The sequence below is a fragment of the Drosophila rhopaloa genome, unplaced genomic scaffold (assembly GCF_018152115.1).
Source record: "Drosophila rhopaloa isolate 14029-0021.01 unplaced genomic scaffold, ASM1815211v1 contig_14, whole genome shotgun sequence".
Lineage (NCBI taxonomy): Eukaryota > Metazoa > Arthropoda > Insecta > Diptera > Drosophilidae > Drosophila > Drosophila rhopaloa.
Window position 1 is genome coordinate 5,187 of NW_025335017.1, and position 14,569 is coordinate 19,755.

At 40.0% G+C, this 14,569-nt stretch overlaps 4 protein-coding genes across 5 annotated transcripts; 2 read left to right on the top strand and 2 right to left on the bottom strand.

Moving 5' to 3' along the window:
• Nucleotides 1-427: 427 nt before the first annotated feature.
• LOC108048708 (spaetzle-processing enzyme-like) lies at nucleotides 428-2,640 on the top strand. 2 transcript variants are annotated; one of them, XM_017129533.2, is made up of 4 exons: nucleotides 428-537; nucleotides 971-1,126; nucleotides 1,662-1,956; nucleotides 2,022-2,640. In XM_017129533.2, exons 1-4 carry the CDS (start codon nucleotides 462-464, stop codon nucleotides 2,437-2,439), a joined length of 945 nt encoding a protein of 314 aa, XP_016985022.2. In that variant the 5' UTR covers nucleotides 428-461; the 3' UTR covers nucleotides 2,440-2,640. The 2 variants fall into 2 exon arrangements, with proteins under 2 accessions (XP_016985022.2, XP_016985023.2); XM_017129534.2 differs by lacking the exon at nucleotides 428-537 and adding an exon at nucleotides 590-724 and having other exon boundaries at nucleotides 1,678-1,956.
• A 1,017-nt stretch (nucleotides 2,641-3,657) lies between these two features.
• LOC108048710 (myogenic-determination protein) lies at nucleotides 3,658-10,273 on the top strand. Its single transcript, XM_017129535.2, has 5 exons — nucleotides 3,658-4,804; nucleotides 6,522-6,644; nucleotides 6,720-6,794; nucleotides 9,802-9,880; nucleotides 9,946-10,273. The coding sequence occupies exons 1-5, from the start codon at nucleotides 4,280-4,282 to the stop codon at nucleotides 10,137-10,139; spliced, it is 996 nt and encodes a 331-aa protein (XP_016985024.2). The 5' UTR covers nucleotides 3,658-4,279; the 3' UTR covers nucleotides 10,140-10,273.
• A 6-nt stretch (nucleotides 10,274-10,279) lies between these two features.
• Nucleotides 10,280-12,029, bottom strand: LOC108051499 (alpha-tocopherol transfer protein-like). Its single transcript, XM_017133627.2, has 3 exons — nucleotides 11,710-12,029; nucleotides 10,998-11,370; nucleotides 10,280-10,547 (listed from the first exon to the last, which is right to left on the bottom strand). The coding sequence occupies exons 1-3, from the start codon at nucleotides 12,009-12,011 to the stop codon at nucleotides 10,287-10,289; spliced, it is 936 nt and encodes a 311-aa protein (XP_016989116.2). The 5' UTR covers nucleotides 12,012-12,029; the 3' UTR covers nucleotides 10,280-10,286.
• Nucleotides 12,030-12,222: 193 nt separating this feature from the next.
• Nucleotides 12,223-14,030, bottom strand: LOC108051500 (alpha-tocopherol transfer protein-like). Its single transcript, XM_044456635.1, has 3 exons — nucleotides 13,738-14,030; nucleotides 12,961-13,333; nucleotides 12,223-12,559 (listed from the first exon to the last, which is right to left on the bottom strand). The coding sequence occupies exons 1-3, from the start codon at nucleotides 14,028-14,030 to the stop codon at nucleotides 12,305-12,307; spliced, it is 921 nt and encodes a 306-aa protein (XP_044312570.1). The 3' UTR covers nucleotides 12,223-12,304.
• Between the last annotated feature and the right edge of the window lie 539 nt (nucleotides 14,031-14,569).

Consider the following 14,569-nt stretch of genomic DNA (forward strand, 5'->3'; position numbering starts at 1 on the left):
TTTTTCCATTTTTTAATACCAATAATATGTTAACCGATTAAGCTTTTTAAATTCTTCGAAAACAAAACCAAGTGCAACTATGTCATTTGACACACATCTTTCAAAACTGTTTTATTAATTTCTTACACAATTACCAGAGTGCCTATAAACACTTTTCCAAAAAAAATTGTTATTTTAGTTAAACAAATTTAAGTAATTTAGTTGGATAGGGTTGTATGGAAGTAATTTATTGATCAAATTTTCAGACCTTTGTTTTTCTACTTGTGAATCAATAAAAATGACGTCCAAGGGAATCCTACAGAAAGTGAGCAATGTTCTCTTAAATAAGTTGTGTTAGAGTAACCTGTTTATTCGCTATGCACTATGATATAGGCAAAAGCGGGAAAACTGCACATATCCACATTTAGTTCAATTTGGATCACCTCAGGTGATAGTATCAGCTTAGAACCCGCAGCGGTACGATGTCTAATATGAAACGGAATATTCTTCTCCTGGCACTGGTGGTGATTGCATTTTTGGGATTCGGAGAAGGAGCAGGTGAGTTAACTGTCCTTGGGACTTTTGAAATAAGAATATCATATTTGTCTTGAATCTGTACGCAATGTTACAAAATTCCCTAAAAAGTATTCGGTTCCAAAGTGCCACAGTGTTGATTTAAAATTCATTTACTCAGCAAAAATATCGGGGTTTATGACCAAATTGTATTGATATTTTTAACGAAAAGGTATATAAGGAATACTTTTTAGACTTGGCTTGTAACCTTTTTGAGCAACAATCTTTTAAGAAGGTTTTAAGTAGAGTACTTTTAAAATAAGACTGTAAAATGAAAAATATAAAATATGTTTTTCTCTCATGCCTAGAGGAGAATATCGTTAATTTCAATGCAGTTGACCAGGTTGACTAGCAGTCTAACCGGTTTAGATTGCTAATCAACCTTAACTGCATTGTAATTAGCGATATTCTCTTCCAGTTCCGGAACAGAAAACTTCGGATGCGGACGGCTCCCAGCCCGGAAACGTGCTGCCCGGTAAAGATATTTGTGGACTCTATTCACCTACGCCTGCCACTAATTCATATGCAGATTTATGGGACTTTCCGTGGATAGCCCGGCTTGCCTACGAAGAAGGTAAGTTAATCATTAAAACTATTTTCAACACAACATAAAAGTGTTATTTAGTTACTCTGAGTCAAGAGGTTTCAATTTAAAGAAAATTTTATGTTAATACTTATAATAATTTGGTAAATTTATTTAATTTTATTGAACCGCAAAACTTAAAAGCCGTCATGTCTCAGTTTTAACTTTAAAACGTTTTACTCTAAATCTTAAGGGTTACAAAAATATGATAATTATTGAATACTTTTTTTAATGAAAAATTATATTTTAACCAATTAAATATTAATATTTATGTACAAATCTAGCTCAAGAAAAACATTCGAAAGTGAAAATTGGAACAGGCTTGTATGGACTTATGATTTATAGATCTATTCAAGCAAAAAACTATATATTGAATTTTTATTAGAGTTTTACAAGCCCTTTGCTATGACATAATGTTTTTCTAGCACATTCATTTTCACAAATAACCATACACTGTCTACTTAATTTAATTTTAAAGAGTTTTTAGATATTTAAACCACCTTAATATAACTCCATATTGTACCAGCTTCTTCCGATGGTAGTGTATTTAGGTGTGGAGGCGCTTTGATAAACTCCCGCTACGTCCTGACCGCCGCTCACTGTCTGCCGAGGCCAGACCTTAGCCCTACCCATGTTCGCCTGGGTGAATGGAACACCAGCACCGATCCCGACTGCGTAACCCGCTTGAATAAGGAGCCCATCTGCGCCCCCAAAGTCATCGACGTGGAGGTGGAAAAGGCTATTATACATGAACAATATCTGCGGAAATCCGTGGACCAGAGGAGTGATATTGCACTGTTGCGCCTTAAGGAGAGTGTCAGGTGTGTGTGTGCTTGGATCTGGTCTTATCCTGTGATTCCATTGACGTTATTATATCCTCCGATAGCTACACCGACTTTGTGCGACCCATTTGCCTGCCAACCGACGAGGAGTTGAGGGACAACTCCTTCGAAGACCAAGCCATGTTTGTGTCCGGCTGGACATCCAACAAGTATTTAGAAACAAGTCCGATCAAGATAAAGAGAACACTCAACGTGTGGAACCTGACGAGTTGCCAGGAGAAGTACAGTTCCTACAAGGTTCCGCTGGACATCTCGCAACTGTGTGCTGGTGGCCAGTCGGGAGACGACACCTGCGTCAGTGGTCCACTGATGGTGCCCTTAGAATCTGGCGGTCATAAGGTGTTCTACATTGCTGCTTTCAGCTCCTACGGAACGAGTCCGTGCGGAATAAAGGGCTGGCCCGACGTTTTTACACGCATCGGAGCTTACGTCGATTGGATACAACAAAAATTGGAGGCATAATCGATAAAGTTTCTCAGCTATCTGCATTTTTCATATCTACAAAATTTGTTTAAAAAGAATTACTATTTAAATAAGCTTTAAAGGAATTGGTATTCGTGTTTCGTTTACATATTAAACTTAATGAGAAATAGAAAAAACTATTTAATGGACGACGATTATTTTGTAATTAATAAAAAGGAAAAAATAAAAAGAAGAAAAAAACAAGTTATGCAGAATCCATTAGAAAAATTAATTCAAATTTTTTTTATATAGTAAAATAAATGAATATTTTTATCTTACGCTATTAAAATCATGCAATAGTTTTGCAAGAGAAGTTTGAATGGAAAATGGATCTTCTAGCCCACTTCTAACGTCGGTTATCCCTAATGCAAATAAAGATCAGGCGTAAAGAAGGCGAGACAGGCGATAATGATTAAATTTACAATTGGGATTATAGTGTGGCAAAACAAATAGTCTTTGCCACCAAAATACCATCAGACCGAATCAAAACAAAACATCCATCAAAGTACGGCGAGCAAACAAAAGCGAGGAAATAAAATAAAATGGAAAAGTGGGGAAGGAAAAGTGGAAAAATTAAAATGGGAAACGCTCGAGCAAACCGCGGGCCTAAGACAAAAGATTTACAATATCGCTGGGGAAGATTTAAAGGTGATTTCCAAAGATATATATTGTGCCTGAGCAGCGATAAATAAACACAACTTTTTGACTATTTTTATTTCGGTCTCTCTTATTTTATTTTTTTGCTCAATTCGGTTTTTCTCGGGAGGTATATTGTCAATGGAAAAGTGGGTGCCATTGAGGCAATTTGAGGGTGGGGACACTCTCCACTAAAAGTGTCACATTAACGAATTGTTCTTCGGCTGCCCCACAGTTAATTTATGCCCCGCACTAATCGCTGTTCAGGTAGAATCGAATTTATTTGATTTCTCTATAAGCGAAATAAGCCTTTCACAAACACGCTTTTCATTGAGCGGAAAATCGGTGGAAACTCATTGAAAATAGAGGGGCGTGGCCTGCGGTAGCGTCCTTCTGCCTTAGACAACCGCCAATGTCGTCTAATGGCGGGGCGCGTCTAAAAATAGGAACCACTCGAGAGCACCGCCGCCAGCCACTCAAAACGCAGCAGCATCCGCGCTCCGAGAGGATCGCGAGCACATCTGGGGGCCCCGAGATCACCGAGATCCCCGAGATCCGTTCTTGGATATTGTCACCAAATGTGTTGCGTTTGCGACGGACGGCGGTACGTACTCTCTGCGACTCGCAAAACGGCGTGAAACGGGAGTCACAAACTAAAGTGGAAAAAGTAATTCCAAATTTAATCAACAAAATTAATATTAAACTCATCAAAATTAAAAAAAAAAGAAATTAATTGTGTGTGAAAATTAGAACACTCCTTATTTCAATACAGGACTCTCTTTTAAAACAAGATTTGAGAGTACCCTTTAAAAACAGAGAATTTCCAGAAAGTGAACTTACGTAAACGAAGTTTTACAAAAGTTTGTAGCCAACAAAATAAGAGTAGACTTACCAAAATAATTTTTTGGGACAATTTATTAAACTAAAATTAACTTAACAGAAGAAACAACTTTAAAGTTGTCTGCAATCTTAAGTTGAACATTATTAAAAAATAAACAAATTACTAGTGGACTCCGAAAAAATGTTGAAAGAACTTTAATTCTGGTTTTTGGAATTATCCTTCCCATGGAACCAGGAAAGTGTAACATCTTACCAAATTATTTATTAAATAAGTAATATAGTTAATAACTTAAAACTTATAAAAACTCGTTGCATAACATTTTAAATCCAAATATATTATAAAAGTAAAGTTTATTGGCCCAAAATGACCAAGTACAATAGTGGAAACAGTGAAATGCCCGCGGGTCACAACATCAAGCAGGAGTACAACAATGGGTATGGCCAGCAATCTCATCCTGGATATGGATACAGTAGCTTTAACCAGCACCAGCAGCCGTCGCATCCCAGCCAGAATCCCCACCAGACTCTGCAGAATTTCTTCAGTCGCTTTAATGCCGTCGGGGAAGCCGGTTCGGGAAATAATGGGTCAACTTCCATCTCTGCCTCCGGATCGGGACTCTCCTGCAACTACAGCCACGGAAACCATCCGGCGGAGATGGACAAGCAGCTGGGCATGAACATGACTCCATCGCCCATCTACACCACCGACTACGACGACGAGAACAGCAGCCTCAGCTCCGAGGAGCACGTCCTGGCGCCCCTCGTCTGCTCCTCCGCCCAATCCTCGCGACCTTGTCTCACCTGGGCCTGCAAAGCGTGCAAGAAGAAGAGCGTCACCGTGGACCGACGGAAGGCGGCCACCATGAGGGAACGCCGGAGACTGAGAAAGGTTGGGAGCCATTACTTTACTCTGCCATAATTGGGGTTTAATTACACTTGTGACTTGTTAAGTTAAAGGATAAGTTGCATTCGTTGAAAAGTGTATAACAGTTAGAAGGAAGCGTTTACGACCCTATAAAGTTTATATATAATATTAAAGTATATATTTTAAATCTGTTCACTAGCTGACTCGATCAACTCATATCGTATGAAAATCGAGATATCGAAAACTATACGAGTTAGAAAATTGCTATTTAATAATAATAATAAAGTGAAAGAATGTTAAAATGAGACATCATTTTCGTGAGGTATATGTTTATTCAAACAACATTTATCGACACACAAAAAGTTTTCCAAACCAAATAATTACTTCAGAAGCGGTCAGCTGAACCCGATAAATATACCTTAACTCTAGATGTGTCAATATCTTTTTTGTTTGCCGCGCCAATACAATTGCAATTAAAGTCATCGGATAATTGAATAAAGGGTATTGGATAGTCAAGGCACTCGACATTTTAGATCTACACAACTATAGTTTAGCTTACCTTCTTTAGAGTCAAGTTTTTAGATTCCATAGCGAATTCGGGAAGTTATGTTATAGTTTAGTTCAATGGTTCAATTATCAATAGTGTGACATGGCCCAGTCGTTCTTTTATATATACTGGCTAATTTAAAAAAATATAAGATTAAGAAAAATGGTTTTAAGAGACGCCTTAACATTTAACTTCTGCTTAAACTTAAAGGTTAACCTATTTTTAATACAAGTAAAAGCTTTACATTGGCAGGTCATATTTAGAGTTGTGTAGGTATCGATAGTGTGACAACGCCCAGTCGTTCTTGTCGTTGCTACTGGATAAAGCCGCTGATTTAGTTTTTAACAAAAATCCTCGCAAAAGTAGTCCTAAAACTTTAAGAAATTAAAATAAATGTGAAGCACAAACAATTTCCAACAGTATAAGCAAAAATCTGAAAATTTGGTTTCTTTAGCTTTGCTCAGACAAAAGGACTTTGAACTCCGGTGTAAATAAATTGAATACCAAATTGAAAAATTCGAAAAGATTTTTTCAAAATGGTTTCCAAAGCCATCATCTTTAGGATCATAATATCTTGAATTTGGGTCTTTTTGTTTTTTGGCTCTAATTTGAGTGTACCTACTTTTTCTGTTGTTTGAAGCTTACATTATTTTGTTTAATCCTATAGGATTACATATATGTAGAGTCTTAAAATAGCTTGTTGTTATATTGAAAATACTTTGTTGCAATGTCATTAGGACCACTGGCACCCCACAAATTAACACATCGCCACTTGCCTTGGATTGCCTGCCCCACCGGGGAGGATCCATTGACATAAAACGCAGAAAGGGAAACCACCCAACGAGTGTAAAACATAAAGATTTGCCAAGACCAAGAGTTAAACAGCGGCATTTATGAGTTCGACAATCGTAAAAGTTTTGGATGAACCACACGTATTTATAGCTCCACATAGAGACATTAGCGAAGGGGAAAGCGGAAAAGCGGGAAAGAGGAAAGGGGCTGTCATAAAGAGACAGACGACGGGCGAACGGTTTAATTGTTGAAAATTTTATGCTCTATTTAATTTAAAATATGTTTTATTAAAGAGCCACTTAAAGGGGAACACGCCTGGGACTGTGTGTTTTTATTGCGCGCCTAATGGATTTCCATGATTTCAACGATGGCCATTAATTGATTATTCTTTTCGCATTCTAGGTTAACGAGGCCTTTGAGATCCTCAAGCGACGCACATCATCCAATCCCAACCAGCGGCTGCCCAAGGTCGAGATCTTGCGCAATGCCATCGAGTATATCGAGAGCCTGGAGGACTTGCTGCAGGTATGTCCAAAGATCTTGTCCCAAAAATCTTAAAACATGGCTAATCGTTATTTCGCTTTCTTTTTGGGATTATAGGAATCCAATCCCACACGCGATGGCGACAACCTGGCGCCCAGTCTAAGCGGCAAAAGCTGCCAGTCCGATTATCTGGTAAGTTTTTCGCCGAACGCCAATTAATATTAAGCCCAGCATCGAGGGGAAATACGTTCCGCAATTATTTTCTCGTAAAATTCTCATGCATGAGCAACGCTTTCGTACATTTTTCTTTGGCGACGCGCACATTCATCAAAATCTCAGGGTCTGGTCGCAGTGCCGAACATGAAAATAGAATATACGGATCCCCGATATCCCCGATGATGTCCCATCCGATATCTGTTGTATCTGCTGACCAGAATTTATGCGTTCGCTGACGTGCGACTTAATAAGCTCCGCTGCTGGGCGATCGTCCTCCTTCCCAGACTCACCCGATTACCGGGAACATTATGAGTTATGATCAGAGGAGTTTGCCTCCATCTGGGCCCCGAAAAGTTTTTCCCGAAAACTTGAAAAAAAAATAGAGGACAAATAGCCGGAGAATTTACGGTGGCAGGGAAAGGGTCGTTGTCTCTGCATTTAGTGAAAGGCAATAAATAAATTTTCTTTTTATAAGCCCGCCCCTGGACTATGAAATGGAAATGGAAAACGTGTTGTAAATTAATTACAACAAATTCGTTTGGCCGGGTTGAGGAGTAGGGAATCGTCATCCCCATGTTTGGGGGATTGCAGCGATCGCTTTTCTGTTTCGTAATAGTTTCCGTACGTCGGGGAACAAAAACCGATGTGGCAGTTGACAAATTGCACAGGAAAAACATGACATGATCTCGGGGTGTTTTCCTCTTCGAAAGGTGTTGCAAGACATGGCTTAGGTGGGGGAAAGTGGGGCAACAACGGGTGCGGGATATACTCCCAAATGACAGGCCAACAAATTGTCAACAATTATGCAAACATTTTTGCCATCTTCGACGCAACGCCCCCTTTTCGTTTCGGGTTGGTCTGCGTTGAGTAATTTCCATGCAGTTTGTTTAAGTTTTTCACATTTTTAATGTACAAATTTGTTAATTTACCATAAAACTTAGCATATTTGTATGTTCACTGCGCCCCACCCATTGGCAGATATTAATGTGCGGCCATAGTTTGATTAAAAACTGGCATCGCGCCAAACGTGCAGACATTCAAATGCATCTCAGACCCTTGGCAATCCATCCATCTCATCCATATCCATTCATTTGGAGCCTGTGTATTTATAAACCTCCGCGATTTAAGTAGAAGATTTCCTTTTGAACTGTTTCCAAGTCAGAGCGTGTATCTTGAGTTCGCTATAAATTCCCTTATCGCCGCCAATAAATTGAAGCACTCCAGATATACAGCGTTAAGTGTGCACGAATTCAAAATGCCTTGCCGTCTATCAATCAGATTTCTACGTAATTGGAACCATAATCATTTAAGTGGAGAGATAAAACTTCTGGGTGCAAATGACTCACTGAAAGATGTGCGTGCCGCGGGTGCACACTTTCCATTGATAACCGCAATGGCTGTGAGTCAGTACTTGATGGGGTTTCCTTCAAATAAGTTTATTACGTTTACAGCAAAATACAAAAATCTGTCATAGATAAGCATATTTTGTATACTTTGTTATCTTGGACTGACCTCACAGCCCAAACTTAATATTTCCCAGGAATTTAACCCAGTTAATAATTATTTTGAAGGTTTGGGTTTCTTGGAAAGCGTTAAAGACTACCATTTTTCACAATTCAAATTCCAACCCACAAAACATTTAACATTTCTATAAACATGAATTTCTAGCAAGCGTTTATTTTGGCTGCCAATAGTGATTTTTCTCAAATGGATTATGGGATTTTACGAGTGACCGCAGCACTCATAAAAACATGGCAATATTTCCAAAGTGGGTTTAGTATATAAAAAGCATATTTCATGGTAAAAATTCGTGCAGCTTGGGAATAACAAATCGCATAATGCCGCATATCCGTTACATGCTCGAAGATCGGTGGAGAACTTCTAAGAGGAGCGCGCCAAAAAGCGGCTTAAAATCTTTACGCAACTCGAAAAAATGGAATGCCCAAGTGATAAGTGGCATTTCATTCATATACAGCGCATGATATATGCCCGAGTTGCTCGGGAAAATGAAATACACCGAAATTCCATATAGACATACAAACAAGTACACCGAAAAAAGTTTGAATATTAAAGCAATTTGTCAGGGGAACAATTTAAATTTGTCATAAAAAACAAATATATATTTTTTTGTGATACAAGCGTATTTAGTTTTCATTCCGAATTTTATCAGTTTACATTTTGGTGCGTGAAATGTTATAATTGAAATTATAAAATGGGATGTACCCTCATTTTGTCTAATTTTTTTCGGTGTATCTGTGTGTAAGTTGTCGTATATCGAGCGCAGGCTGTCACTAAACGCTTGGAAAATGATAAATCGCTTTATAAAAGTGCAGTGTGAGTTCGTCTGTTCTCGTTCAGTTTAGTTCAGTTCACTCGGGTTGAATTCTGTTGTTCTGTTGCTCCTCCGTACTTTGTTGTTCGCTAAATATAAACGAACACTATGTGATGCCCTGTTTTTCCCGATCCTTGTAGACGGAATGACGGCATTATAGTTGCACCAGATGGGGTAGGGGTAGGGGAGATGAGGGATGAGGGATGAGGGAAACCCACCCAGAAGTGGCAATTATAATTTGCTTAGCATCGGCGTTAATGCGAATTTTTCTAGTGAAATCCCTAGCGCATCTCCGTCTCCGGATGCCCTGTCGTCTGCGTATGCTAAGCAAAAATATAGCATCAAATTAATTTAATTGGTAATAAGTGTGCACACAATGCCCCACAAAAACGCCGCAGACAATGCACCACTTTTGCCTGCAGTGGTTCAATGCATTTTAATTGGCCTGTGGTATCTTTACTTGCATAAATTTTGGCTTAATCTCATCATTAGACTGCATTTCGTATGGCACTTGTTGGCCAAGTTGACAGGCCCGGAGCAATTTTGACGTTGTCATTTCGCCTCGCGACACTTTTGTGTAATTTATTGTTTCCCCCAATTTCGCTTGAGGCCAACTAAATGTTTATTTCTTTGATATGTTCTTGCTTTCAGAGCTCGTATGCCGGGGCTTATCTGGAAGATAAACTCAGTTTCTACAACAAGCACATGGAGAAGTATGGTCAATTTACGGGTAAGAGGGTCAAACACCCATCACTGATGGACATCCAAATATTTACATTGAATCACCACCAACAGACTTTGACGGCAATGCCAATGGCTCAAGTTTGGACTGCCTAAACCTAATTGTCCAGAGCATCAACAAGAGCACCACGAGTCCCATTCAAAACAAGGCCACGCCCTCACCGGCAGATTCCAAGACGCCGCCCACATCTGGAGTGCCTGCATCCACATCTCTGCATGCGAACTTCAAGCGGAAGTGCAGCACCTAGCATTAAGTCCCAAAACCCTTAGGCAATTGTAAAGATATTTTTAAGAGGATACACGAGATACCCAGTGACCCAGATAGGCCTTAAATTATTTGTATAGCCCTAGCACTTAATTAAACGATAATTCAAACAGCGAATAGAGTCTTTAACTTAGTCGAGCTCCAGTTTGCGGAAGGAGCCGCTCATCCCGTCCAGCTCTCCATTGGCCCAGGCACTGGACAATCCGACGCGGAGTTTCTCATTGGTTCCGTACTGGGCGTCCTTGGCCAGGTAATCCTTGTAGTCCTGCAGCTTCTGGCGCCAGTAGTCCACAGACTCCGCCTGGTAGCCATTGGTTCCTCCATACTCGATGGTCATCGCATCCCTGGGCAGGTGCTGGTACAGATCCTCCGACTTTTTGTGCACCACGAACTGTGAAGAAGGAAATGGGCGTGGTTAATATATGATCTTGGTATTCATTATTTCGGATTTCCTTTTAAGTATTGCCCTAATAATGGTGCAGCTATCTTGTTTGTCAATAACATTTACAAACTGATAAGAATCCAATAAAAGTATTGAATATCTAAACATAAGCTGAATAAAATGAAGCTTTTTTTTACCACATTTATTTATAAAATTATTGCGCATGATTAATTGAAAATTTTTGTTACTATCAACGAATATTCTACACATATATATAAACAATGAAGTAGTACTAAACATTATTACGCAAATCAATAAAAACCTATTATCAGTTTTAAAGCCTCTTTAAGTAAGCATAACAAAATCTTCTTGATACTTGATTGATTTTACTCTTATTTGCTTAGTCTGTTTAAAAATAGACCTAACAAATTAAACATAATATATTATATAATGACTCACCTTAAAAGGTAATTTGGAGGGTAAGAACTTTGTTACAAAGTTGAAAATGGTCTGTCCTTCCTTTCGCATATTTATCATATGAATCTCCACAAATCGCAGTGGGATACACTGATCCACCAAGGCGAAGGCCTTCTTCAGCAGGAAAGGATCGTATTGCAACATCTGCTCCATGGTCACGTCCCGAGCATCCACCACCCACACCAGCCCGGAAATGGAGGCATTATCGCACTCCAGGGCCAGTAGCTCCAGCATGATGAAGACCAGTTTGAAGGCCTCCCGGGGATTCGACTTCTTGGGATCGATGTTCCGGAACTGCGAGATGATAACCCTCGGTCCCTCGGGACTCACAGGTCGCGTGGGTATCACGTGGATCCTGGGGATTGGGGAAGTAAATTAGTCATTTGTATTACAAAATACCTAAATTTATTAAAAGGGAAATTAAGTTTGTGGTAGTCTTAATTACTTTGAAATTTGTAACTTAACAAAGGTCAGAACATTTTTGATAGTCATATTTGCTAACTTTATAAAGCCAGCACGAAATTAATTTCCAGCAAGTAATATCCATAGATAGTGAGTGAATAAATTATTTTTATCATTACCACGATAAAGATGTTCATTATTTTGACACTACTGATTAGAAAGGTGAGTTTAAAATAATATAAAATTCCGGCTAGACCAGATATGTCTTTATAGGACAGGATTCACAACCCACCCTCTTTGCAGCTGGGTGAGCAGGGCCTCATCCACCTGGCGAGATCCCAGGACCTCCGGGAACACGCTGCGCAGGGAGTAGTAGTTGTCGAAGCGCCGCTTGGTCTCCTCCTGGCTGAATCGGCAGCGTCGCAGGAAGGCCAGGATCAGCCGCTCATCGGTGGGCGCCTTGAGGTGCGGCGACTTGGTGATCCACGTCTGGATGGTGGCTACAATCTCGGCGCGCTGTGCCTGCTCCTCGTTGCACTCGCTCTTGGCCAGAGCCGCCAGTTGGGGGTCGAGAGGTCTCAGGTGGGTCGCCATTCCGGCGCTCGTTTCAATGCTAACTAAATGCCAAAACCACCGAGGCACCGCCGTGGTCGAGGTGTTGGTGGTGGCTTTTGCAGAGGTGTTTGTGGCGCTATCTAATCGGGGCAACACCTTGTTAACCAGCTGGAACGGCAACCCGAAGCCCACGGCAGGCGAGTACATACAGATACACGAGTGCATAGATAGGTGATAAGTGGGCGTTATCTTTAATTGATCGACTACAGCAGAGCTTGGAATGTGTATATGGTAGGTGTAGGTGGGGCAGACTTCCTGCTTCCGGGTCATGGTCAGTCCCAGTTCAGCCGGCGGAAGGAGCCACTGGCCCCGAACTCGGCCTCGTAGGTGGCAATCTCGCCGGGACGCAGCTCCTCGATGGTCCCGTAGTTGCAGTCCTGCTCGAAATACCCGCGGTAGCTGTTCAGCAGGTCCTCCATGTAGGCCACGCACTCACCCAAGTGGCCATTTGTGCCACCGTACTCCTCCGGCAGCGAGTCCTTGCCAATGTGCTCGATCAGCTCCTCGCTGTTCTTCAGGACGCGAATCTAAAATGGCAAATGGATAAGGAAATGTAATGATCATCATCATAATAATTGATATTATTAAATATGGAAAATTTTTAATTTATTATTATATTATTGAGTAATACGCACAAATACTTTATTTGATTTTTTTAAGTTCTTCATGTTAATAATTAATTAATTATTTTTAGATTGCCTTGTTTTAAAACTACTAAAATGGAAACCAGTAAAAATAAATAATTATAATTGAATATATATTTCGAAGCTGTCAATGGAACTTTCAATTAATATAATAAACCCATTTTTAAAACAAAATTGGAAATGAATATAGTTTTTGGTACGAAAGGAGAAAACCAGCAAATTTTCAGGTAAGCCTATGGCTTATAAAATTGAGTACAAAATAGTTTCGAAACCTTTATACACACCGGATAGTTGACCTGCATGCTGAGCACGTTGTACAGAAACATGACGGTGCCCTGAATATCCTTGGGCATGTTAATGATGTACATCTCCTTGACCTTCAGGGGACTGCAGTTATAGAGCCAGTTCCACCACTTGCGAAATAGAACCCTGTCGAATCGGCGCATCTTGTCCGAATTGACGCCCTCGAGGTCAATGATTTCACAGATTCCCGCCAAGGAGGCGTGGTCATTCTCCAGCGCTATCACCTCCATGGCCATCGCGGAAAAGTGATAGATCTCGCGCAGCATGTACAGATTGGGGTCAAACTGGCCAAAACGGGTTATGAACATGGCTGAACGACTATCTCCCTTGGGCATATCCGGATATAGGCAAATTCTGGAAGAAAAATCATACATTTTAGGTAGCTTGGCCAAGACCTAATCAATCTTCATTAAAAAAACCAAACAACAAAGAAACAAAATCAATAAAATAATAATTATTGTCGGTTTTACCAGTTCTCTGGTTGCTTACACTTGAATGCTTTTATATACAAATTTTAAGTTGCTTATTTTGTTAATAGTTATTTGAAAACTATAAAATTGAGAATGATTTTGTTATGGTTAAGCTTACCCCAAATCATTAAAATAATAATTATTGACAGTTGTACCAATTCTATGGTTGCTAACCTTTGAATGCTTTTATATACATATTTTATGTTACTTATTTTATGTTACTTATTTTGTGAACAGTTCTTTAAAAACTATAAAATTTGAGAATGATTTGGTTATGGTTAGGCTCACCCCATGCGATTGATGTCCAGGAGTCGCTGCGTCACACAGCGATTGTTCATGATCTCCGGGAAGAGGTTGTAGTGGGTGAAGTAGCGGTCGATGCGGCGCTTGGTCTCCTCCAAACTGTACCTGCAGCGTCTCAGGAAGGCGATCAGGAAATCCACATCCGTGCGGGCGCGCAGGTGCGGCTGCTGGCGAATCCAGACGCGGAGGATGATGATGTCCTGCTGAATCCGGTCGGGCGTCTCATTCACCTCCTGCTCGGCCAATTTGGCCAAAGTCGGTGAGAGCGGACGTCGCATTTCGGTAACGGCTTTGCGGTGTTTGATGGCATTTGGCCCCAGCGATGATATATCTAATTTTGACTATTTCCCTCTCGATCTGATGGTGGGTGGCCCCCTAATCTAATCTTATCGGCCGAGCAAATCGTATTGGGGAAACACACCCGCATCATGGTCGGTATCTATACGCATTTGTAACTTGCACTTTTCTCCAGACTGAAATTGGGATATTGGTAGGTAGACATGTAACATGCACATCCGGCGCCTTTCTGAAGAGATCTCTTAAGTGCCCTTCTCGTACACACTTGGGAGATGGATACACTGCGATTAAATTAAATGTGTTTTTAAAATTGAGAAAAAATACTTTTAAAATGTACACTTACTCCTTAAACCATGAGTAATTAGCTAGTTAATATAGCTATTAATTTAATTGTTAAAATAATAATAAAGTTTGCACTTAACAGTAAAAGCCCTTTTCCAGGGTTCCTTATAATAAAACGAAAAATTATAAGCAGTGCATCAAAATATGTAACAAATTGTATAATTGGTATTAAATTATA